Source organism: Xenopus laevis, chromosome 2S, assembly GCF_017654675.1.
Source record: "Xenopus laevis strain J_2021 chromosome 2S, Xenopus_laevis_v10.1, whole genome shotgun sequence".
Classification (NCBI taxonomy): domain Eukaryota; kingdom Metazoa; phylum Chordata; class Amphibia; order Anura; family Pipidae; genus Xenopus; species Xenopus laevis.
In genome coordinates, this window is record NC_054374.1 from 58,381,041 (window position 1) to 58,408,283 (window position 27,243).

The 27,243-nt window shown below is 42.6% G+C and overlaps 1 protein-coding gene across 1 annotated transcript in view; it reads left to right on the plus strand.

Annotated features, from left to right (window-relative positions):
- Positions 1-26,770, plus strand: part of ren.S (renin S homeolog) — a 116,909-nt gene extending 90,139 nt beyond the window's left edge. Inside the window, exons 8-9 of the mRNA XM_041583838.1 lie at positions 7,430-7,528; positions 26,121-26,770. Of these exons, the coding sequence (XP_041439772.1) occupies positions 7,430-7,528; positions 26,121-26,282 (261 nt within the window). The 3' untranslated portion in view covers positions 26,283-26,770. The remainder of the gene's footprint in view (positions 1-7,429; positions 7,529-26,120) is intronic.
- Positions 26,771-27,243: the final 473 nt, after the last annotated feature.

Consider the following 27,243-nt stretch of genomic DNA (forward strand, 5'->3'; position numbering starts at 1 on the left):
CTGGAAAGACCTACTGATAAATAAAGCATTAGAGAGATTATTATATGATCCCCTTATATATTTATAAATAGTTATCATATCACCCCTTAAGCGCCTCTTCTCCAGCGTCAACATCCCCAATTTGGCTAGTCTTTCCTCATAGCTAAGATTTTCCATACCTTTCACTAGCTAAGTTGCCCTTCTCTGAACCCTCTCTAATACAATAATGTCCTCTTTGAGTGATGGAGACCAAAACTGAATGGCATATTCTAGATGGGGCCTTACAAGTGCTCTATACAGTGGAAGAATGACCCCCTCCACCTGTGACTCTATGCCCCTTTTAATACAGCTCAAGACCTTATTTGCCCTTGATGCTTGGCATTGCTTGCTAAAGCCAAGTTTATCATCTTCAAGGACTCCAAGGTCATTTTCCCAAATGGATTTGCCTAGTGCAGTCCCATTAAGAGTATAAGTGGCTTGGATATTTTTACATCCCAGGTGCATGACTTTACATTTATCAACATTGAATCTCATTTGCCACTTAGCTGCCCAGATTGCCAATATGTCAAGATCGTGTTGCAAGGATGCCACATGCTGCCCTTAGTCATTTATAAACAAGTTAAATAAAATTGGAGCTAATACCGAGCCCTGGGGGACCCCACTAAGAACCTTACTCCAAGTAGAGAATGTACCATTAACAACCACCCTCTGTACCCGATCCTGTAGCCAGTTTCCTATCCATGTGCAAACGACTTCATTAAGCCCAACAGACCTTAGTTTAGAAAGCAGTTGTTTGTGGGGCACAGTATCAAACGATTTGGCAAAATCCAAATAGATCACATCTACTGCCCCTCCACTGTGGAGCATCTGGGTAATTAAAATCCCCCATTATCATTACTTTACCCAAACTAGCAGCCTTTTCTATTTGCATGAGGAGCTTTGCCTCCTCCTCACTTACATTAGGGGGTCTATAGCATACGCCTACAATTAATTTGCTGGACTCTTTACAATTGGTGAAGAACTCCACCCACGAGACTTCTGCCCCCTCATTTTCTAACATAACCGCCTCCTTTATATAAGCTTTTAAATCCTGCCTAACAAACAGACATACCCCTCCTCCTTTTCTATTGCCTCTGTCCCTCCGAAACAAAGTATAGCCACTGATATGTACTGCCCAGTCATGTGACTCATTCAGCCATGTTTCGGCCACACCAATCACATCATATTTTCCCTTCAGCACCAGCACCTCCAGCTCTCCCATTTTACCAGTCAGAATCCTTGCATTTGCAAACATACATTTAATACTGGTACCATATTGAACATATGACACATGGTCCTCCCTATCCTTAACAGTACCCCCAGCCAAATCTCCTCCCCCTTTTCCCTTTCTTTGCCCACTATCTCATCTAACCTGTCTTCCACTGAATTTTTTACTGAACCCTTCCTTCCCCCACACAGTTTAAAATCTCCTCCAACCCTCTAGCCATCTTCTCTCCCAAAACAGCTGCACCATCATCATTGAGATGCAGCCCATCCCTAGCAAAGAGCCTGTAGTCAGCCCAGTTCAAAAACCCAAAAAGGAATGTGTGAGAAATGTATGGTTTCTACAGAGAAGAGAGCAAGTGATACCTCCTCGCCAAATAAAATGCAGGAATGCTTGGGTGAAGATGTGCTGGGAAGACCCTGCCCATGACCTCTTGATTGAAAGTGAACACATATTGACTTGCCCCAGAAGCCTTACCAACTCAATGATTAAAATAAAAAAAGGGAAATATAACAGTGGGACTCAACTCAATACAACCAATGCACCAGTTGTACTTTGTCCCCATGCTTTGTTGGGTAGAGTCCATTCAGTGTGCCCTATACCTACAACTCAATTGATTCCAAAGTCCTGGGACCTAAAACCAGAAGATTTCAACTTTGGAGATTCCCCTATTATTGCAGAATGGAGAAAATAACTGCAGAATCAACTGCTAGAAAGAAGCCAAGTATTCTCCTGAATTGACCTGGATATGGGCTGCTCTATTAGCATAGAATTCGTCTCAAGAAGATAGGCCCTTTTTGAGAGAGAGGTCCCTGCGCATTGCCCCAGGAGATCTGGAAGATTTAAGAAAACATCTAGAAGAGCTGAAAGTTGCCGGGATTATCAGAGCATCACAGAGCCCATATGCTTCGCCAATAGTGGTCATGCATAAGAAAAATGGGTCCATCAGAATGTGTGTGGATTACCATACTCTGAATTGGCGCACCATACCCGAACAGTACACAACCCCTCGCATAGAGGAGGTCCTGCATTGTCTTATGGAGAGCAAGTGGTTTAGTGTATTAGATCTTAAAAGTGGATATTACCAAATACAAATGCAGCCAGATGATAAAGAGATAACTGCTTTTATATGCCCTCTAGGGTTTTATGAATTTGAACGGATGCCTCAGGGTATTTGTGGGGCACCAGCCACATTCCAAAGGATTATGGAGCGCACTGTAGGAGACATGCATTTACTAGAAGTGTTAGTGTACCTGGATGATTTAATTATATTCAGAAAATCTTTGGAAGAGCATGAGGAGAGGTTGATGAAAGTTTTTGATCGACTGCAGAAAGAAGGTCTAAAGCTATGACTGGACAAGTTTCAATTATGTCAGTCACCTGTGTCATATATAGACCATGTGGTGTCCGCTGGTGGCATTTCCACTGATCCCAGTAAGATAGAAACTGTGTCCATCTGGCTGAAACCCAGAACTTCTACTGAGTTCTGATCTTTCCTTGGATTCTGTAGATATTATAGAAGATTTTAAAGGGGTTCTCCAAAGTGGCTAGGCCTTAATCAGCTTCTGCAGACTGATTCAGACCAAGAGGAGAAACAAATCCAGGGTGCTAGGAAAGCTGAAAACCCAAGGGTGGACAAAGGAGTCCATAGAGGAGAAATGGACAGAATAATGTGAAAGAGCATTTGATCAGTTAAAATACTGCCTCACTCATGCCCCAGTCCTAGCCTATGCTGACCCCAGCAAACCATATTCTCTCCATATTGATGCTAGTAGAGATGGCTTGGGAGGTGTGCTATACAAAGAGCATGACAAAATTATTAAAGCCAATATCATCAGCAGAAGCTTATCCCCTGCAGAGAAAAAATACACTGTGCATAAGCTTGAGTTCCTTGCACTGAAATGGGCAGTGGTGGATAATCTCCATGACTATCTGTATGGAGCTGAATTTAAGGTCCAACAGACAACAACCCTGCTGAATAGAAATCCGCAGAATAAAACCCGGTACGACCAAAAAGTGAAATTTTGTGATCTACAGCCTGGAGATAAAGTTATTCCCCTGGACGCCCTTTTATCTGTCTGATTCCTGGTTTTGATTCCTGCTCTGATCCTGATTCTGATCCTGATTCTGATCCTTATCTGCCTGCCTGTTTGAACTCTTGCCTGGACTTTAACTAATGATTGTGCCTGATTCCTATTTGTACTGCATACTCGGACTTTAACCCTTGTTGGGCTTCCTCCTCGGTCCTGACTACTCCCGCTGGGAGCCGATAGGCCCCCTGACAGCTACATCAGGTCTTTTCTTAAGAGTTCCCAGATCCACCTCATAGTTGCAATGTTGGCTCAGCATAGTCTAGTCAGTGGCTGACTCAGGATATGGTTCATAAAGCTTTACTTATTAATGGGGGAAATGTGCCAGGGCCAGATGAAAGAGAGCTTAGTTCAGAGCTACTATCTCCCACTTGTGGGGTCCCAGAATTTAGCAAAAAAATTTAGGCAGTTAGTTCTTGGGACTTCTCCACTTCTATTACTCTCATTTTCCATCTTTTTCTTCAATGCTGGTCTCCGTGTGGACATATTGATACGACTTTTTTTAATTAACTTTTTCACTTTCAAACACCCATCAGCCTAGGCTGAGGTGTGCAAACCAATTACAATCTACCATTTTAGTGGGTGTTTCTTCCCCGTGTTTTATTAATATTTACTTTTGTTCAGCAAGTGTTTTGTAATGAATTCAGTCACTTTTCTTAATTAAATTGTGGTAATTTTGTTTTAATTAATTTATTACCCAGATCTTTATTTCAATTTAATTTTGTTATTTTAATCATGAATTTGGAATAAAATCTATACTAGCACTTTAATTAATTAATCACCTAATTTAATTTGTTTAAGTAATTTATATTCACCTAATTTAGTATTTTATAAGCAATTTATAATTATTACTTAACGGCACAAAGTACCTAACAGGGTAATCACCTTCTGGTGTTGAACACCATCACACAATAACGAATCACAATTTGGTTTCTTTAAATATTTATTGAAATTATTCACAATCATTAGAAACTGAAGAGCTGAACAATATAGATATCGGTAATTAATGTGGTATTAACAATTGGTGGGTAGCTAGATAGTGAGGGGTTTTACTCTTTTTTAACTTTAGTAAATATATAATCAGGTAATTATACCTCTCTCTCTCATTCTAGAAAGTGATTTTGTAATTTAATCAGGGTGTACAAAACAAATCCCTTTTTTTATAAAGGATATGTCATGTCAGACAAATTTGCCCAATTAATTCCACCTAAGATGTGGCATCCTTGCAGCAGAACTGACAAACTGGCTAAGTGGCAGATGAGCTTCATGTCAATAAATGTAAAGTCGTGCACCTGAGATGTACAAATATGCAAGCCACTTATAACCTTAAAGGAACTGCACTAGGCAAATCCATAATGAAAAAAGATCTTGGAGTCCTTGTAGAAAAAAAATTTTGGCTGTAGAAAGCAATACTAGTCAGCAGCTTCAAGGGCAAACAAGGTCTTGAGATGTATTAAAGGAGAACAAAAGCCTCCCCTAAACTTTCTGGCATTGCCCCCTCTCCCTCCCCGCGAAATGCATAAGTTTGTATTCTTCATATTGTCTTCAGGTCTCTTTGCTGACACAAAGCCTGCCAGAGCATACACAGTTGGGCCAAGTCAGAAATTAGCTTTAATTGCACATGCTCAAATCATCTTTGAGACCCAAAGACAAATATGAAGAGTTGGACGATATTGACCAGGAGTTCCACTGCGCTTCTCTGCATTTAAGGTTCAGATTTTTTTAAAGTTTTTTTTTTGTAAAGTTTTTTTTTTTTTTAATGAATGCACAACGCAGGGAGGGGGGCAATGCCAGAAAGTTTAGGGGGGCTTTTGGTGGGGAGGTTAGTTCTCATTTAAAAGGGGTATGGATTTGTGGGAGGAGGGAGTTATTCTGTGCAGAGCTCTGATAAGACCCCATCTGAATATGCCATACAGTTTTTGTTTCCAGCACTCAAACAAGTCATTATGGAATCAAAGAGGATCCAGAGAAGGGCAACCAAGCTGGTTATTCTGTCCTGTACATGTTTCCTAGAGGTAGTGTGAAGCTTGACATACAAATAAACTCCTTCCTTCATGGATGGGTAGGATTACTGAGGATTGAATACTATAGTTGTTAACACTGTGAAGATGGCAGGTATAATGATCATTTAGAGATGATCACATGGTAACCTATGAAAGTATGGTATTGTAACCTAAGAAAGACATTTTAGAACAATACAGGTAAACCATTGGCTAAACCACTAGGTGGCACAACATGAACATGAAGTCATAAGTTTAGAAACTGGTCTGAGGTAAAGTTCAGTCTCATGGTGCCTTGAGGCCTTAGCCTCCACTTTTAATAGTCCATGTTGGTCAACAAATGGGTCAAGCTCTCTCAGGACATTGTCTTTGGAACAAGTGTTTTTCCTTTGAAGTGTTCAAGGTCTTTAGCAGATGTTTTGTGCTGTACCTTGAGAATGACAATGTCTTGCTTAAGTTCATCTCTATATGCTTTTGACAGTAGTGCTAACCTTTGCAGTTGAAGTTAAATTCTTTCTGAAGAGTTTCCCTCTGTGAAGTAGACAAGTGATAGATCTGACAAAAGACTTCCTAATACAACATCTTTTGAAGCAATGTGACCCAATGTGCATACTTGAGGCATCAGAGCAGGGTGTAGACACTTGGGGGTGAATCTCCGGGTGAGATGTTGCATCAATGAACTCATACACATCATCGAGGTAACTCTTCAGAGCTATACAGGAATGTAGGCCATGTAAACTAGGATGTTTCTTATAAACAAGCTGCAGGTATCACTCTTGTTGCATGATCTGCTGGGTTACCACTGCAAAGGTAGCAGATAATTTCCTAGGTTAGAGATGATCACACACACATAAATATGGTAACCTAAGAAAGACATTTTTATAACAATACAGATTAACCATTGGCTAAACCACTTAGTGGTGCAATATGAACAATAAAGCTGGAGGCATAACGGGTATAGAAAATTTCAGCTATGAATAAAGACTGGCCAAGTTGGGGTTGTTCACACTGGAGAAGAGGCACTTGAGGGTTGATAACTATGTATAAGGGGATCATATAATAATATCTCTAATGCTTTTTTTTTACAAGTAGGTGCCTACTGGCACATGGACGCCCATTCCGATTAGGTGGTACCATCTAAATATTTGGAAGGGGTTTTTTTACAGTGAGAACTGTGAAGTTCTGCAATTTTCTCCCTGAATCTGTCCCTGATACATTAGATAACTCTAAGAAGGGATTGGATGGCTTTTTAGCAAGTGAGGGAATACAGGGTTATTAAAGATTATAGCTTATAGCACAAGTTGATCCAGGAACTGGTCCGATTGCCATCTTGGAGTAAAGAAGGATTTATTTTTCCTTTTCTAAGGCAAATTAGAAAGGTTTCAGAAGGGTTTTTTGCCTTCCTATTGGTCAACTAGCAGTTAGGCAGGTTAAATATGGACTTAAAAGGTTGAATTTGATGGATATGTGCCATACTATTACTTATTATATAACTCCAAATCTCTCCTGGTAGCTCTTTTATGCCCCTATTGGCCCAGCTTCCCAACAAGTCCCTATGGTTCTCATGCAGGTGTGTGGAGGCATATTGGAGCCTTGGTGACTGGGTTTTATCCCACTGCTGATGCCGCCTATTGAACCTTGAATATCTCCTAAACCTTTTTAGGTTTTCTAAGCAATATCTCCAGAGTCATAGTTCTGTCACAAGTCACATGAGCCCAAGCTTATATAAGATGGACTGTCCTGTGGTCTGAATATATAGTGGTACATAGTGGTAAATATGAGAAAAATACCAAAGCTGTTCAGAAAATGGAGTCAGAACTGTGAGATAAGGACTGGATAGGCAACAGCTGTCTGAAAGGGCTTGCATTTGCTTTGCTTGCTGTTTCTGAAAGCACAGGATTATACATAATGAACTGAGATGGCTGCTTACACATCATTATTTTAAAAAATTACATTTATTGGTTAAAGAAAACAATTGAATTGGTAGTACTGTGTGTAATGCACACAGTGTAATATAAAGTTTATATTTATAAATCATGATAGAATGCCTTTATATATTGATATATTATATATTAACATGTCCTTTTCTTTATCAGTACATTGTGGACTGTGATAAAGTTTCTCAACTTCCTGACATCTCCTTCCACATGGGTGGGAGTGAGTACACACTGAAGGGACCAGCATATATTCTACAGGTATGTAAGAGAGGTATCATAGTACTATGTGCCCTAGGTGCCACAATTTAGCCAATAAAATTGGTATGAGATGTACATAACTGTTAGAAGTATTTTCCAAAAATATGTAAGTACATGTTTAGGGGTTGAACTTGATGTAACTACCAATTTAACTATGCAACTCTGTATGTTTTTGGTAAGCAGTTAAGTAGCAGACAATAGCATTATGGGCAAGTTACAAAAGCCTGCCAAAAATGTGGCTTAGGGGTTGTGAGTGGCGGGGAGGGGGTGCGGGTATTTGAATGATGGGCCTAGAAATACCTCACAACTGTTATACATGAAACAGTCTCAATTTTGACAGCTCAGCCCACAGTGCCAGCGTCTTACTGAAATGTACTGGGTTTCTCTTTGAAAAAGATTCTGGAATATAGATACAATTGTAACTATTTAAGATAAGCAGATCTCTTGGGGAACTGAGACTTGCAGCTTAAAGGGCAATTTCACCTTCATTAGAAAAACTGTATTAACACATAAAACCTGCAGAAATATGTTAAAACTTTCCAAAACCTGCCAAATTTAAAAATTTGGACGTGGGGTTCAGGGGGTGTAGCCACAAAATAGGCATGGCCAAAAAATTTCCACCACACTATACGCGGTAGATCTTTTCACCCCTCTTTTCAGCTTTCAAATGTTGCGAGGTATGGCCTAGAAGAAGCGATCAATCAGGATGGTGCAAAGGAATCTATGGTGCTGGGTTAGAGGGGTTGTGTGTAGTGGGAGTAGGTGTAAGAGGGTTGTTTTGGAGCAATGGGCCTAATCTTTAATGATAGCATAAGCTTTCCGTATTATTTGTACTGTTATCTTACTGATATTAATGAAGTAACCCAAATAGTTTCAGAAAATTTATTTCAAAGTCTCATTCGTTGCACAAAGTTATTGCATTGGTGCTATCAAGCAGCTATGTTTTAATTTTAATTTGCCAAATTTTAACATATGATGTAAGGCACAGTGAAATGCATAGCTTAAAGGACCAGTAACACTAAATTTTTTTTCCCCAAAATTCGTTAGTATAGAACGAAAAATAAACACCAAGGCAAATAAAACTTTTAAATTGCAAAGCCTTTATTAAGAGATAACTTACCAAAACTCCACTTCCTGTCCTCTTCTAAAACGGCGAAAGGGCGACCATCCATGCAGCGGCGTTCAACTTCTCCTCCCTGGCTATTCTAGTGACAGTATGTGAAGAGGAGGCAGTGGTCCGCTCTGCAGCGCTTCCCCTATTCCCAGCAGTCGGACTTTGACTCCAGCCTTTGCTCCTCCGACGAGGAAGAAGAAGAGGAGGAGGGCAGCCTCTGCCTCTCCAGCGGCAAGTGCTGTCTGCAGAATGGTAGTAATAGTAAGCGACAGGTGCACCGATCTGCTGAAGAATATCCACTTGTTCCCCGTCGATGTGCCCATCTGAGTGTGCCTGGGGCTGGCAGTCCCAGCTGCTGCAGAAGAAGCCGGCGATTTTAGACTCCGGTTGCTGCAGAATCCATGGATGAGGTGGGAGCGCTGAACCACTTGCTACCCGTCGATGCGCTACGATTGCGGGTAGGACTACAGTGCACAAGCCCTTTAAAATGAATTATAGGGTGCTAATCCATAGGTGACATTTAGGGAGGGAACTTCATTGTTAGTTATTTGTAAGTACTTTAAATTTTATTCTAGAGGAATAAATATTCTAGTACTTTAAATTTTATTCTAGAGGAAATTGCAATCCAGTGAAGGGGTGCATTGGGGCTGTTGAAGCAGAGTGATTAAAAAGATGAATCAGTCTAGCAGCAATGTTTAGAACAGTTCAGTATCTGAGTTAAGGTTGTATTCAGCAATGTTGTTCTGATGAAAGCAACAAAATTTGGCAAGAGTTTGGCTGTGCAGTATAAAAGCTGGGAGTCTAAGATAATTCCTAGGCATTGTACCTGTGTTTTGTTTGAGGTTATGCTTTTGACTGTAACTGAAACCTGAGGTACAAGGTAAGATATTTGAATTAATACAATCAATTTTGTTTTAGAGAAATTCTGGTATTTCGGGTGGTGCTGTGACATCTAGAGATAGCAGAAAGACCATCTCTAACTTGAGAAAAGACAGAAGGAAGAGTTTAGGAATAGACAAGTAGATGTGGGTGTCATCAGCATAAAGTGGTACTGAAGTCCAGGGGAAGGACTGGATAAGTTTTCTTAGAATAGTAGCATAGAGTGAAAATAGCAGAGGGCCTAAGAAAGAACCTTGAGGAACTCCAATAGAAAAAGGAAATTAGGCTGTCAAGACTCATAAGGCTTCAAACCATGTTCTGTATTTTGGCTCATGTGTGCTTTTGACCTGTTGAGCCACTGGATGCCTTTGGTGTACTTCTCATGAAAGTTCTCACAAGCATAGGTTTCCTTTGTAACCATCATTGTCCTTCTTCAGACAGTCCCTTCTTGCATCATATTGCTGAGAGCCTAAGACAGAACCTTAAGGAACTCAAATAGAAAAAGGGAACAAGGTTGTAAGGGCTCATGAGGTTTCAACCCCTGTTCTGTGCAGTGGCTGATATGTGCTGTTTCCTGTTGAGCCACTGGAGGCTCAGAGACTTCCTCAATAAAGTTCTCACAAGTTTAGTTTTCCTCTGCAACGCTCAATGTCTCCTCCGCCAATAACATTACGGCCAGATCTCTTCATTAAAGGCCTATTTAAGTCAATCCCTTCATTCATCATACTGCTGAATCATTAAGTTTTGTCTGGTGATCTTTGACCTTTGTTCCTGCTCCAGCCTTGTTTTTTGAATCCCTGCTTCAATTCAGTGTTTCCTATAATATACTTCTGGATTAAGACTCTACCTGTATCCATGACTGAACTCCACCTGCCCCTGACCTCGGCCTGTCCCCAACTATGATAGAACTCTGCCTGCCTCTGACCTTAGCCTAGTTTCCTCCAGGAAGTTCCTGACAGAGGTGGAAGCAGAGTTGTTAAGCAACTTTAAAAGGAACCATCACAAAGATAAGATTTAAACCACAGAAGAGCATGGGGCTGCTCAACTGCAGCCAAACTTAGGGAGAGTTTTGTCTGTTTGTTGAAAAATCAAAAGCTTCAAGTGATTAAAAATAGCAAAAATTAGGAAAATATGGATTTTTTTTAAATTAAAACAATAGACAGATACATTTTAATAAGCTCCCCATTGCAAACCCAGGAAATTCATTCTGTAGGCTGAGCTCTCATCCTATCAGCTATAAATGCTCCAAAATAGGAAAATCTCACTCCAGTGAGCCCGAGATCCACTTCTTCTAAAAATACAAAGGAAATAGAATATATCTTTAATAAGTCAATGGATATAGTGCACGGATAGCAATGTTCCACACCTAACCCAGCAAGAGAAGAAGAAGAAGCTTGCCACATCCCCAAACTACTGTCTTCTCTGCTGACAAAGCAAGACCTGGCACAACTCCTGACAGACATCAAAGAAGCCTAATGAGCAGTAACCAAGATAATTAAAGCAGCTCTAGCTGCTACCACAACCCAGCAAGATAACATTGAGAAGCAGCAAACGGACCTAGAAGCTAATGAATCCAAGCAAGAAACAATCCTCTCTACACACTCTAGCCAATTACATCTCCTCCACAAAGGCCTAGAGGATGCTGAAAAAAAGAAGCTGAAGGATCAACATTTGCAAAAGAGGAATCCCCCAAGATATTCAGCTCTGTGAGGCTAAACAACTACTCTTGGAACTCTTTGATGAACTGCTATGCCAAGCTAAGGACAAGGCTAAGGACCTAGCACAATCTACCATTGCACAGTGTCGACTTCTGCACACAGAGGGGCCCAAAGAAAATTCTATAGGGGGCAGATATATTAGAAGCCTTAAGTGACATTTACCCTGTGCCATATAGCCAGAGCACACCATGTAGCCTACGTCAAGCCCTGGGCCTCTCCGGGCATTACCTGGTGCACGATTGCATCATCAGGGCCACTATGATGCTGAGGGCAGTTGGTAGCAGGACGGGCTCTTTCAGGCTCTAACTATAACAAACAAGGAAAAGTTGTGCTCACCACTAATTTTTAAAACCAGAATTTTAGAAAATCTAATTTTAGTGCCTTGAGGGCTGCCCTTCAGAGCATTTATTAGGGTATTACATTCTCAGCTAAAAACACAAAACAGAAATGGTTGTCATTTAAATTGATATTAAATCATTATACATAAATGTAGAAGCTCTAAGAATCACCCTATGTGGCTGAATATAGAAGTAAAAAAGTTAATATGAAAGAAGAGAAAGGCAATTAAAAACTACTACTAAGTCTGCTGGGACAGAAGCTGCATTTAATGAATATAAACATTGGCCTACCTGTCCCGCTGGGCAAATGCCCCTAACTTGTTACTTACCCTTCTGCGCAGGTCCTGTCCACGGAATTCACAGGCACCATCTTTTTTCACGTGATCTTCTTCCTGCTTTGACCGGCGTTTTGGCACATGCGCAGTAGGAGTATAGGATCTACGGCGCATGCGCCAAAAGTCACAAAGTCTTCGTGACTTTTGGCACATGCGCAGTAGATCATACCGGCGAAATGCTCCTACTGCGCATGCGCCGGTCAAACCAGGAAGAAGATCGCTTGGAAGAATATGGCGTCGGTGAACTCCGTAGACTGGACCTGCGCAGAAGGGTAAGTAACAAGTTAGGGGCATTTGCCAGTGGGACAGGTAGGCCAGGGGGGAGGATAGGAAACTGGCTACAGGATCGGGTACAGAGGGTGGTTGTTTAATGGTACATTCTCTACTTGGAGTAAGGTTCTTAGTGGGGTCCCTCAGGGCTTGGTATTGGGTTCACTTTTATTTAACTTGTTCAGTGTATCAGTGTTTGCAGATGACACAAAACTATCCAGCCCAATAAATTCCATTCAGGATGTGGCATCCTTGCAACAGGATCTTGACAAACTGGCAATCTGGGCAGCTAAGTGGCAAATGAGATTCACTGTTGATAAATGTAAAGTCATGCACCTGGGATGTAAAAATATCCAAGTCACGTATACCCTTAATGGGACTGCACTAGCAAATCCATAATGGAAAAGGACCTTGGAGTCCTTGTAGATGATAAACTTGGCTGTAGCAAGCAATGCCAGTCAGCAGCATCGAGGGCAAATATGGTCTTGAGCTGTATTAAAAGGGGCATTGATTCACATCAGGAAGCGGTCATTCTTCCACTTTATTGAGCACTGGTAAGGCCCCATCTAGAATATGCCCTACAGTTTTGGTCTCCATCACTCAAACAGGACATTATTGTATTAGAAAGGGTACAGAGAAGGGCAATTAAGCTGGTAAAAGGTATGGGAAATCTTAGCTATGAGGAAAGACTGGCCAAACTGGGGATGTTCACGCTGGAGAAGAGGCTCTTAAGGGGGGATATGATAACTATGTGTAAATATATAAGGGGATCATATAATAATCTCTCTAATGCTTTATTTACCAGTAAGTCTTTCCAGCTGACATGAGGTCATCCATTCTGATTAGAAGAAAAATATTCAGAAAGGGTTTTTTACAGTAAGAGATGTGAAGATGTGGAATTCTCTCCCTGAATCAGTTGTACTGGCTGGTAGGTTAAAGAAGGGGTTGGCTGGTTTCTTAGCAAGTGAGGGAATACAGGGTTATGGAAGATAGCTCATAGTACAAGTTGATCCAGGGCCTAGTCCGATTGCCATTTTGGAGTCAGGAAGGAATTTTTTCCCCCTCTGAGGCAAATTGGAGAGGCTTTGCCTTCCTCTGGATCAACTGGTAGTTAGGCAGGTTAAAAAAGTTAAAAGATGGGGGGCGTGTCCAAGATGGCGCTGTGAGCAGACGCGTTTGCCTTGAGCTCCGTGCACCGCATGCTTATACCCGGCTATTTACCCGACTAACCGGTCCGCAAAGGAGGTCGCACCTACTCCTATCTCCCGCTCGACTATGCGGAGGAACAATCCCAAGCCGAAACCTGAGACGGCGTCTCGCCTGGAACGCTTCGATCGCGACCACGCTCAGCCACCATCCCCCAACCAGGCTAGTCAGCCATCTTCCCCTGCAGGCCCTGCGCCTGACCTGCCGCCAGAGCCTCCTGAACCCACTCTAGGAGAAGTGCTAGCGGCCATTATGGAGAACAGAGCTTCCAGCACTGCGCAGTTTGAGGAACTTCGCGTTGATATCTCTTTGCTGCGCCAAGACCTCCAAAAGGTGAGAGACCGCACAAAGGCCCTGGAAGACAGAGTCTCAGCTATAGATGATGCCATTCCCCCTCTCCATACCGAGGTACAGGCCATGAAGCTGCAACTAAAAGCGGCCCTAGAAAAATCAGATGATCTTGAAAATAGATCGAGGCGCAGCAATGTCAGGATAGTGGGCCTACCTGAGAGAGTGGAGGGCGCTAACCCTACACTCTTCATAGAAACCTGGCTCCAAGAAACTTTAGGTTCCACTACTTTCTCCAAGGTTTTTATTGTGGAAAGAGCCCACAGGGTCCCGGCGAGGCCTCCTCCACCTGGAGCCCCCCCGCGTCCCTTTCTCCTAAAACTCCTCAACTACCGGGACAGGGATGCAGCCCTCACAGCTGCCAGAGAAAAGGGCCCGATTCAGTATCAGGGGGCTACTGTGTCATTATACCCGGACTTCTCTCCCAATATTCAGAAACAGCGGGCCGAATTTACAGGGATAAAAAGGCGCCTTCGAGACGCACAAATAAAATACAGTATGCAGTATCCTGCGCAGCTGCGCATTCAGGATGGCGACCGTGCACTTTTCTTCGCCTCGCCTAGAGAGGTTGACGACTGGCTTAATCAGAGGGGCCCTCGCCGGTCCCCGAACCGGAATGCCTGACTTGGCCAAGCCCTGTATGCTGCCATAGGCTGCAAGAAACCTCTCCAACACCACCAACGTTAACCCACTTCAATCCAGGGTGATGCCTTTTCGACTGTACCACCAGTTTAGGACAACTACAGTGGAGCACATCGACAACACCTCCGCAACCCAGCTTTCCCTCCCCCCCCCCTTTTTTTTTTTTTTTTTGCTGGATTCACCATTGTGACCGGATTACTCCAACCCAGTCCTTGCACTTGGGCCCTTTGCTGCATCCTGAGGCCCTATGGCACATTCACCAAGGATGGAATTGAACGCACCGCCTTTCCTTTGCCCATCCTGAGCTCACCATCTCACGAGACGGGACCTTGCTCCTAACCTCTACGACCACTGTGACATGGCCTTCTTGTTTTGCACTGGTGCCCGGCCCTGTCTTTACTACCAAGGAACCCACCTATAAGATGGGAACTTCTTTCCCCTGTCTTTATTAGTTCCTTCTGTTTCCCCCCCCCCCTTTTTTTTTTTTTTTTTTTTTTTCTTCCCCTGCTGGGGGTGGCTCTTACCTTTTGTCACAGGGTAACTGAACAGTACAACATTGCGGGCCTCAGCGATAGGCAATCGTTGGACTTGTTGCCACCCTAGATCCCGTAGGAGGGACTGTTTTTTAGCAGTTATCTAGGGACTGAGCCTCTATTTTGGTTTGTAAGTGTTATGGGTATTAGACTCGCTCAAGTTTGGGGGGTGAGTAGGGTGGGTTGGGGATGTACTATTTTTGGGTTTATGTTTCAATGTGTTTTGCAGACTGCTCAAGCTATGCTGACTGATGTAATTTGTATGCATAATGTACTCTCTATAACTTTCTCATTGCTCTATGTTAAGGGATGGACACTTCGTTTGGCCTGGCATATACCTTTCCCTGTGTATTATGGCTAACGTATCGATCCTTTCGTGGAATGTGCGGGGACTCAATTCCAAATTTAAGCGGAGCCTAATGTTCAATTATCTGAAAAAATACCCCCCCTCTATCCTTCTCCTTCAGGAGACGCACCTCACTGGGCAAAAGATTCTGGCATTGAAAAAGCCGTGGGTGGGATGGCATTTCCACTCCACCTTCTCATCGCACTCGAGGGGGGTCTCTATACTAATCAGAAAGAGTCTGCCATTTGAGCTCTTGAAGCTCCACCTAGACCACTACGGCAGATTTCTAATACTCCATGGCCTTATTGCCAATAAACCCATTCTATTAGTTAACTTATATATGCCGCCGCCATTCGCAGTGTCGATCCTGGACTTAATAATGACCAAGCTAACTGAATTCCCCCCCAGTCCACTCTGTATTTTGGGGGACTTTAACTGTTGTTTGAATCCCTCATTGGACAAACTAGGCCCTGACCCTCGCACCCTCACCAAACTCACCACATGGGCAGAGGCCTTGCAACTGACTGACCCTTGGAGGTGGAAGCATCCATCTCAACGAATCTTCTCTTGCCACTCTCCAACCCATAAGACCTTTTCGAGAATTGATCTCGCCCTTGCCTCAGTAGAGCTCCTGCCTCTTGTTGACCAGGTCCAGTATTTACCCCAATCCCTCTCTGACCACTCCCCGCTACAACTCACATTACGGTGGAATCCTGCAGCCACGGATAAACTATGGCGTCTAAGCCCTCTTTGGCTCAAAAATACAACTGTGGCTACCGCAAATGCGAAGGCTTATGGGGAGTACTGGACCCATAATGCTGGTTCTGCCCCCCCGCTGACCTTGTGGGATGCTTCAAAAGCAGTCATACGAGGTGCTCTTATGGGGGCAATCTCGCAAGCCAGAAATGATAGTGTAGAGCAGGTTACAGTTGCGGAAAATGAACTTCAAAATGCTCTTGCAATACACACTCAGGATCCTACCCCGGCCAACTACACTGATCTCTTAAAAGCTCAACACACCCTCTCCAAGGCCTCTATTTCTCTAACCAGGAAAGCCTTGCTCTACCAAAACCAAAGAATTTTCGACCAGAGTGATAAAAACAGCAAACTTTTGGCGTTCTTGGCCAAACAGCAAACTGCACCATCCGCAGTTTCGCGCATCGTACTAGACAATGGCTCAGTGCTTACGGAACCTAGGCTTATAACGCAAGAATTTGCTACATTTTACCAAACACTGTACACCACATCAGCACTTTATTCCAAAGCCCAACTCCAGCAGTTTTTGGATTCCGTCCCTATGCCTACTCTCTCCCCTAATGACCAAGCTTTCTTAGATGCGCCTATCACACCCCAGGAGGTTACGGATGCTATTGCCTCACTGCCTCCTAATAAAACACCAGGACCGGATGGCCTCCCTCCGGACTGGTACAAAGCCCTCTCGGAACAAATTGTCCCAAAATACCATGACACACTTCAAAGTGCTTTTGACAATAACTCACTGCCCCCTTCATTTACTGAAGCCCTCATAGTAGTTATCCCTAAACCGGGAAAAGACCCTACTACAGATGCAGCCACTTTGGTTTGTCTGTTTGACACAGAATAACTAAACACAGATATCCCATTTATCTCATTTAACACAGAAAACTGTGACACAACATCCCATCTAATTAAAGCATTCACCATTGTGAACAATGGTGCTTTGGTATGCTAATGAAAAGGTTAAATGCATTAAATGAGTTAAGATAACTTTAGATAACACAGTTTCTTCAATTAACTCTGAGTCATGACGCATTTAACTCACAAATCCAAGTGGCTTCATCTGTAGATGCTCTTCATACCGCCCTATCTCTCTGCTTAACACGGATGCTAAAATCTTAGCCAAAATACTCTCCTCTCGCCTCCAACAAGTGGTCCCAGACCTTGTCCACCCAGATCAATCTGGCTTTATGCCTGGGCGCTCCACCAATATTAACCTTCGCAGACTCTTTACTAACCTGCAAATCACTCACGCAGAGACGGGCACCAGAGTTGTAGCCTCTTTGGACTCTGCTAAGGCTTTTGATTCGGTGGAGTGGGACTTCTTGTGGGAGGTTCTGACCCGTTTTGGATTCGGCCCCCGGTGCTTGACCTGGATTAAGCTCCTCTATCGGAGTCCCACGGCGCGTGTTCGAGTTAACGGCCTTATATCGCCCCCCTTCTCGTTGACAAGGGGAACGAGACAGGGCTGCCCCCTCTCCCCGGTTCTATTTGCCCTGGCGATTGAACCCCTGGCAATATTGATCAGGCACTCCCCCCGAATAAGAGGCTTAACGTATGGCACTGTGCAGGAAAAGGTATCTCTATTTGCTGATGACCTTCTTATATATCTGGCTGACCCTAATGACTCCCTCGCTGCCCTTCTGGACCTGGTCAATCGGTTTGGCTCGTTCTCTGGCCTACGGGTGAATTGGGACAAGTCGGTCTTATTCCCCATAGACCCTAATCAACCCCAATCTTTGTCAGCTGAGACCCCTCTAGAGTGGGCCAGTCAGTTCAAATACCTAGGTGTGACCATCCATGCTGATGTTGCAAAATATGTCTCTCTCAATCTAGACCCAATCCTAGCCAACATGACTACCTCACTGAACCGATGGACCAAACTTCCCTTATCGTTATGGGGCCGAGTCAACCTTATTAAAATGATTTATCTTCCCAAAATCCTTTATCTGCTCCACAACGCACCTATATATCTCCCTAAACTTTACTTCAAGCGCATTAACCAGATCATGGTCCCCTTCCTCTGGAACAATAAAGCACCCAGAATTGCTTTGACCAAGTTATGTGCCCCGTGTGAGGAGGGTGGACTGGCCCTCCCTAACTTCTATCTGTATTACCTGGCCTCGCAAATCTATTACCTCCACTGGTGCCTTAACCCAGACCCGTATAACCCCAACTCACAGTTACAGGCCCTCCTCGTAGCCTCGTGGGAGGGTCTTCGTAATTTCCCATACCGATCCCTTAAGGACTACAACTCTCTACCAACTACGTTAACCACCCCTCACAAATCCTGGATGGTAGCCCTCAAGGTCTTGGGTTGTGAACCCCCACTAATGTCCCCTCACTTGCCTTTGTGGGGAAACTCCTACCTACCTCACTTCAGAACCCTACCAGAGTTCGTCTTCTGGCCAAACCAAGGCATTAAATGCCTGAAAGACCTCCTTGATCCACAGACGTTCCCCACATACCTTGCTCTCCAACGCAAGACCCACCCTACCCAAATTTTACTATTCCAATACCTTCAGCTACGACATGCCTTTCACTCCCAATTTCATTCCCTTACCCCCCACCAGTCCTCCCTGGTCATAGAAGAAATTCTCCGTGACCCTAGCCCCTCCAAATAGGTGTCCCGATTATACCACCGGCTTCTCTTATCTGGTCCTAAACCCTTCCTGACTACCCAGGACTGGTGGACTACTAAAATTATAGGTCTTACTCAGGATGACTGGGAGGAGGCGATAGACAATGTGTACACTGGTCTCATTTCTCTAAAAGATAAGCTGATACAGTATAAAATTATACACCATGTATATGTAACCCCTATACGCCTTAAACAAATGGGCCGAGTCCCTCTCGACAACTGTCCTAGGTGTCAGCAGCCGGGTGCGGACTTCTTCCATCTAATATGGGAATGCCAACATATTTTAGACTTCTGGACGAGAGTGGTAAACTACTTAGCGGACAACCTAGATTTCCCAAGGGTCATTTCTCCAACTGTTTGTCTGCTGGGGGTCTTAGAGGAACTGGTCCCAGCCAAATATCCCAGAATTGCCTTCCGCATCCTCCTCTTTTATGCAAAGAAAACTATAGCAATGCACTGGATGGGCAACCTATCACCCTCTCTTAGAGCTTGGGTGCACCTGGTTAACAGTGTAGTACCTCTTTATAAACTTACCTACGAGTCCAGGGGCGCCCTGACGAAATTTGACAACATATGGGGCCCGTGGGCTGACATTGACCCGAATCCCCCTGATTGAGTTGTGTCTCGACCCTTCTTGGCAGTAGCGCTGGAGGTCTCACTAGCCCTGTCCTGCCTGATACATACCTTAGCCATTGTGATATATCGATTCTCCATCTCTTTCTAGTAGCAATGCTTACCCTGGTATGCACAGCGTCAACTTCTGTTTTATACCTATATTGTGTACCTTACTTGTGTCAGTCTGCTTAACTGTTTGTAATGTATGTATGATTGTTTGTGTTCAAAAGGAAATAAAACTTACCTTTTAAAAAAAAAAAAGTTAAAAGATTGAACTTGATGGACGTGTGTCTTTTTTCATCCTAACTTACTATGTTACTATGTTACTTTATTGTCAAGGACACCAAATCCAATGTACAAGGCAGATTCATATTCCTGAATCTACTAGGTCAACACAGGTACACCCACACTAATGTCTACCTCCATAACTTGGATTAAGACAAGAACTTGCATGTATATCTCAGTGCTAAGAACATTTTTTAGTGGGTATGCTGATTCTCTAGAACCCCAACTACACTGCTCCACAGAGATAGCTAGCATCCCACACAAACTGGGGACCAGAATCAGGAAAACAATACACAACTTATTCACAGTTGCTGTCTGGAGAAAAGTCCCGACCGGCCCAGATCCGCACCCTGCGCTTCTTCCTGCTGCTGACCTGAATGCTATTTACCCAGTTTTTATTTTCACACTGAACTGATCCTTTATGGTGATAGCACAATATATCACATCCCCCATTTTTTAAAAAAAAAGTTTGCCTTAAGCATGCATGCTAAGTTTTTATTATAAAATGAGTATTGTAAAATACATTGCTAGGGATATCTAACTCAGAATATAGTCCGGAAATTTACCAGTCTTTGTTACAATCCTTTTAAAGCATGTGCATATGTGCTCCATTTTGGTTGGTGAGCTGCTTGGTTTGGCTCATTAACTAAAAGGTTATTTAGTACAGTCAGTGCTACTGGAGATTCCACTGGATTTACTCCAGTAGCTAATTTTCAGCTACTGGAATGGTTGTGTCATGTCTCACATGACATTGTTTCCCTCAGAATTGAGTCCAACCTAAAATATGGCCTTGACCTAAGTTCTGTTTTCGGTTTCATAGTGACTGCAGGTTGCCATGGTTGGGAAATCTGAATATCTCTCCTCTGAAAGATTGGCAAATCCTTAGCACCATGGTTTCTCTGAAACTTTTTGTGTAAGTCTCTGAGCTTTTTCAGTCCTGTACTTCTCAATACTTTCCCCATCAGAAGTTGAGTAGGAGCAATTGGTGCCTAATATAGGAGTATTCCTAAATTCCTAAAATGTAGAAGTGCTAAATGTGGATTAGCTCCAGTGCTAAATTATTTCTTGTTTAAACTCCTGCTTTGGAACACTGTATGCCTCTATTTGTGTACTATGGAGTCATTTTAGAATTTTAACCCACCAATGTATGATGCATTGGCCAATATTGATGTAAGACAGGTGGCACTTGTTCCTTTTGCTGTGTTCAACCTTGCATACGCATATCTTTAACTGCTTTTAGGATATCATTCTTTCCCTGGACCCTCCCCAAAGCTTTAAAGCTCAACCCCATCCCCAATCTGGTGGCTTTTTGTCTTTCTGCTCCAGTTTACTTTTTTGATCCCATGGAAAGCAAGTTTTTCTTTTTAGCCTTGGGAACGCATTAGAGCTTGCTGGAAAGTGTCCTAGTGGCTGGGTTTTTTTTGTCCTTTAGCTCTTTTTCCCCCCTAAGCAAATTGCCTCATTTGTAGGGAGTCCTTGGGGTTCCATCATCTTGATCAGGTTCGCACAATGGTACTGTGGCTGATATCACTTGTTTGTCCTTGATCTATGTGCCCTCCTGGCCTGCTCATAGCTTGTCAGGTGGCAAGTGCTCTGTCCCCCCATCCATGTGCCTTACCAGGCTTGTCTGAAAAAAACTGTGGTATGTATGGCACCCTTTATGATTTTTATGGAAAGGGAGCTGGCTCAACCAATTGGGGTGATGGGGACTCACTCATGCCAGAATCCCAGGGTTCCCCTGGTGGATTGTGACTAGCCAAGATCTCTGGAAGTTGGTATGTTTAGTTAGCACCCTGACCCTTATGGCCTCCTTGTCATTTTTCTTTAAATGGAGGAGTGGAGGTGTCAGAGCTTCTCTCACAAGTCTTTTACAAGGTTAAGGTAAAGTTAAATTTAAAAAAAAAAGCCCCTCATGGCTCTATTTGGTTAGCAGTTAGAAGTTTTGAGTGCCATCCTGATTTCCAGAGTCTATTTATTCCTAGAATGGATGGGTCAGTTTGGCTTTGGTGTGAGCAGTGCATATGGAATGCTTGTCTGTATATACTGTGAGTAGTACAAATGCAATGCTTGTCTGTATATTATGTGACTAGTGCAAGTGCAATGCTGGTCAATGCAGAAACCAGCCATAAGTAATGAGGTAATTACTCTGAAGGTCAGTGTTAAGGTGCAAGTAATGAATATCTAGTTTCCCCTCCCACTCCCCCCCTTAGAAGCTTAGAGTAAAGCTCAGAAGCATCAGATGCTCTTCAGATTTCTGTGTTACAATTCTGTCCTGTTAGTTATTTTACAGGATTGTTAGTTTAAAACTAATATTTACTAATTTTACTCATCCAGAGTCCATCTAGCTTAGAGGCTAGGTAAATGCTGCCATAGAATTATATACTCTGTTCAGCCATTGTGCATATGGGGATATTGTTTAGCAAGGAATTTCAGCCAGAGAGACTGTGTGCTTTATTCTTTAGCAGAGTGTGCTCAGGCCGGAGTAACAGACTTGCATAATGCAGCAACCAGAATGAATTTATATGTAGCACCTATTTGGCAGTATTTTGTCAAATACCCACTAGCAGGGTAGAGCATTGCTACATGCGACTTACACAACAGGGTCAGGGCCTTCGCCATGTGGAAGTGTTCCCTCTATGGTGTAGTGCAACTACGTTCCCCCAGGCTACTGTGCACACAAAACATACAAAAGATGGGCGCCAGGAAACAGGAAACGGTTTATTAACTATGCATAAGGTAAGTGACCACAGGTTTAGTACTCATGCAGGAGCTGAGGCAATAGCACAATACTCACACAGAGCTGCAGGCTTTAAGCATTTCTCACAGCGGAAAGATCTACATTAGGCATTTGCAGAATTCACACACATTCCCTCCTGGAAGTTGTCAGGAAAGCAGCTTCTAACCTACAGTCCCTCTTCACTGAGGTCCCTGACTGGAGGCAATCACACAGCGCCTCTGGGAAGCTACTCCCTTACTGCAAATCCTCGTTGGAGCTTCAGCTGCTCTTTCTCTGTAACCTCTCTGCCTTTCTCCCCTAGAGAGACTATGACAAGTCTGCCCTGGTGTAACTATTCCTCATTCACGGGATTTCCTGGTCCCCGACTTGGATACATGCCTTCTTCTGGGCCTTCTGTACTCAGCCCCTTTGAGCACACCCAGCTGGATCAGCATCCACAGGCGGAAGAGGCCACTCCTTGCACACACTATAGTGCAGTGTAGCAGGAAGCTGTCACACCTCTCCTGGCAGATCACTCCAAGAAAAAGAGTGGGGGCCTTAAAGATGCAGTGCAGATTAACCCGTAGGGGCCCCTACATATATGCTAAAGAGTTTCAGTGGTTCTGGATCCTAATGAAACGTTGATACTTTTGGTGCATGTGTGCTGCTTTATTAAAACAATTCTACTGTACTTCAAATACCCAACTGGCCAAACAGAAAGCCTGCACCATCAGTGCAACTTACAGTTGAATGACTGGTGTTCAGTTAGTTAATTACATTCTACATATTATATTGAGTGCCATACATAGCAGACTGTGAAAAAAAAATTTTCTGCTGTAACTGAGGTGGTGGATCCATTTAGAAACTGGGGACAGAAACCTGTTTTCATCCAGGTTAATGTGTGCAGTCTGTTTTCTTATTCTAATAATAATAGGTTATTTCTGTGGTTGTAACCCTTATTGTTGACAATGCAATATACAAAAAGGCGAGTTGAGGGAGCACTCAAAAGGCTAAGTTAAAGTATTTTTAAGTAACGTATATACTCGTGTATAAGCCGAGTTTTTCAGCACCCAAATGTGCTGAAAAAGTCTACCTCGGCTTATACTCCAGTTAGCTGATCGACGCAAATGTACAGAAAGCATTTTAGGACATGTTCAGCAGAACACACGCTCCTGCGTGCGCTCTGCTAGGGAAGAACTGCCACTTAAGGAAAAGACGTTTAGTGAAGATCAGATGAGTGTCTTTGGTGTTGCCCATCATCTTCGTTGACAATAATAATCCCATAATGTTTTACACTGTATTGTACGGTTTTGTTTTACAATGCAAATCAGCAAGCAGTCTAATAGTCTTCTAAAAAGTATAACAGTATGTTAAAGTTGCTGCTTACTCACTGATCCAAAGAGGCTGCAGTGACTCCTCTGTGCTGCCCATACTTGTTGTAATCTCCCCCCTCGTGGATTGGTCCTCCTTACTTAGCCCTCAGTCCTCCCTCCTCAGCCCTTCCCCTATTAACCCTCCGTGCTCAAAGCTGACATGACAACGCTAGCTCACAAACTTGAACGCAGAGCACGGAGGGTTCTGCTGAACATGTCATAAAATACATTTCTCACCCTAGGCTTATACTCGATTCAATAAATGTTTCCAGTTTTCTTAGGTAAAATTAGGCACCTCGGCTTATACTCGGGTCAGCTTATACCGAGTATATACTATGGAAGTGCCACTTTTTTAATGCACATTCCCTGTTCCCCTGTCTCATAAGCAATTCAGTATAAATGCAAGTGCATGTGTTTATAAAACAGGGATTTTTAGTTACAAAGTTATGATCATAAAGTTGATAAGCCACCATACCACATCAAGGTAAACCCCATATGGTGGTCCCTAACTTATTTACCTCTGGTCATAGTATAAAAAGTATTTTACTTCTCTGCATAGTAGCATTACTTGTAATCAGTGTCTCGTTGAACCTTGGTTTCAGTCTGAGGGCTAGATCCTTCCCCACCAGTATGCGGCTTTTAAGTGGGAGAGATTGCCCAAACCAACGCCCATTTTTAAAAGCATAGGACCACCATTAGTTTAAAGGGTGGAGTGCTATTACAAACCACATATGAAGCTCAGCCACAGCTTCAGGCTACAATACAATATACAAAACGGGGGGTTGTGGGAGCACTCAAAAGGCTGAGTTAAAGTACATTTAAGTATAATGGAAGTGTTACTTTTCAGTGCACATTCCCTTCATTCGATTCAGTATAAATGCAAGTGCATGTGTTTACAAAACAGGGGTTTTTAATTACAAAGTTATGATCATAAAGTTGATAAGCCACCATACCACGTCAAGGTAAACCCCATACGGTGGTCCCTAATGATGTTGCTCATGAAGCATGTATTTATGGTATGAATTAGAGTTTCTTTCAGACTGTCATAGACCTGCATTGCTAGTTGGTGTTCACAATCATACGGGTTACCTTCAGGACAGTGTGCTTTACAGAAACTTGCCCCATGGATAATATTTTGTTTGGACCAAGGTGTCGGTGTTGGCCTTTATGTAGGGTTCTGGTTATGGCATGACTGCCTATGGGCTTAGACATTGTGGTATATGTAGTAGTGGTGGTTTCCTTCCAGAGCAATAGGTGGATTCCTATTTTCCAATGCTTAGATTCATTTCTTTATGGATCTTGGATTCTTGTTAAAGAATAATTTAGTGAAGTATCTGTAATGTTCCAGGCTGGAGACCAAGGATAAAGAAGTTGTTTTCAGTATTTTATAATCAAAGAGTAAAGATTGTGTGTTCAGCAGTGTCCTATGAATGTCAAACTGGTAGCATGGCTGAGAGAATGGGCATCGATGTGGGTGGAATTCCATTACTGTAGTGCAATATTACCTCTATCCAGAATACCATACTGCCAACCCATAAAACAGAAGATTTAATAATGGACCAAAGAGATGATAAATGCAAGTTACTGCTTCCACAAAAACCCAGAATAAGGGGCAGATTTACTAAGGTTCGAGTGAATTTTCGAAGTTAAAAAAGTTAGAATATTTTTTGAATACTTCAACCATCGAATAGGATACTACGACTTCGAATTTACTTCGACTTCGAATCAAAGCAAAAAACGTTTGAATATTCGACCATTTGATAATCGAAGTACTGTCTCTTTAAAAAAACTTTGACTTCAATACTTCACCAAATTAAACCTGCCGAAGTGCTATGTTAGCCTATGGGGACCTTCTACTACATTTTTCTAAGTCTTTACACATCGAATAAAAATTCTTCGATCGATCGCTAAAATCGATCATACAATTTTTATTCGACCGCAGGATTGCCGAATTTGTGGAAAAAACGTTGATGGTCGAATTTCGAAGTTTTTTGTACTTCGAAATTCGACCCTTAGTGAATCTGCCCCTAAGTGTTCTTATTTTATTACATGATGAACATGGGCATTTGGGCTATGAAAAGACTTTAGGACTAATTAGAGGCTTCTACTGGCCCTGCATGAAACAAGATGTGGAAGATTACTGTCGGTCCTGTTTACCATGTATACAGAGGAAGACTTTACCAACCAGGAATGCCCCTATGGGTCACATGGAAAGTCAAGGGCCCATGGGCCTTGTGTGTATTGGCTTTTTATCAGTTGAACCTGATAAAGATGGTATAGGCAACATTCTGGTCATTCACAAGGTATGCTCAAGCGTTTCCAACCCAAGATGAATGAGCTATCACAGTAGCCAAGGTCCTAGTGGTCTACCATATAGAAAACATAGAACAACATTGTTTGTGCACGAAACAAACACTACCTACAGTATATCTAACGTTATCTGCATCTCTAATCTTACTTATCTTTCTTCTTTACAGCAGTCCCAGTTCGGGGAAGAAATATGCTCAGTTGCTTTCATTGCTCTTGACATCCCTCCACCAGTGGGGCCACTCTGGATCCTAGGTGCCTCGTTCATAGGACAGTATTACACTGAATTTGATCGGCGCAACAACCGGATTGGATTTGCAACATCTCTCTGAACTTTATGTCAAGAAAATATGGAAAACTTGAAATAAGGGAAATATTCCCTTGGCATCCACATAAAAAACACTCCTGTGTTGCCAAACTAACATCAATAGAAAAAAACATAAAATCTATCTTTGTGTGTGGTGTAGGAAGTGGTATTCTTTAATTATTTATACTTGATTTGATGTGGTCATTAAAAGTACTTGACCTCTTATTACTAGTTACAGTAAGTGTTTTGAATGGCAGAATGGCTAGACCACACATTAAATCTGGTGTTTGGTTACTGAAACCAAAAGCCTTCCTGTTCAGACAGCACTTCTGTAACTTCACATATTTTTACAAGCAAAAAAAAACAATAATGATGCATAATTTCAGAGTTGCTTAGTTTACTTTAGTCTCCCCAATAATACAGTTAATTTTTATGTGACTTTAATCTTTACACTGCATAATGAGAAATGAATGCAATAAACATAAAAGAGAAAATATATTATACAAATAAAAAGTTTATTATTAAACACCTTCATTATTTATTTAAAATGCAAACTGTAGTAATTAGGTTTAACCACTGCAACAACTCCCTGTACAAAGATTATATCTATCTGAGAACTTCTCTGATCCACAATCACACACAGGGGTATGGTTGAAAGGTTTATTTATAGAACACTGTAACTTTTAATAACATGCAAACATTTGTATCTCTTTAGAGTCTCTCTTAGGTGGGTGCTGTTTATAGTCCCACAAATTATCAGTAAATGCTTCTAGAAAATAATAATCCAGTGAATCCTCACTAGCTTCAGGTTGAGTGTTCACAACACCCCAGAGGTAGTAGTGCCTGCCTTTGGTATACAATCCCCACTCAATGTGAATCTCACATGGGTCCCACTTTCCAAGGATCTTCCAATCCCTGAGCTTAATCGATTGATTGAATCCCTAAACTGACGGCCTGGCGACTGCAGGGTACTAAACCTCCTGGTC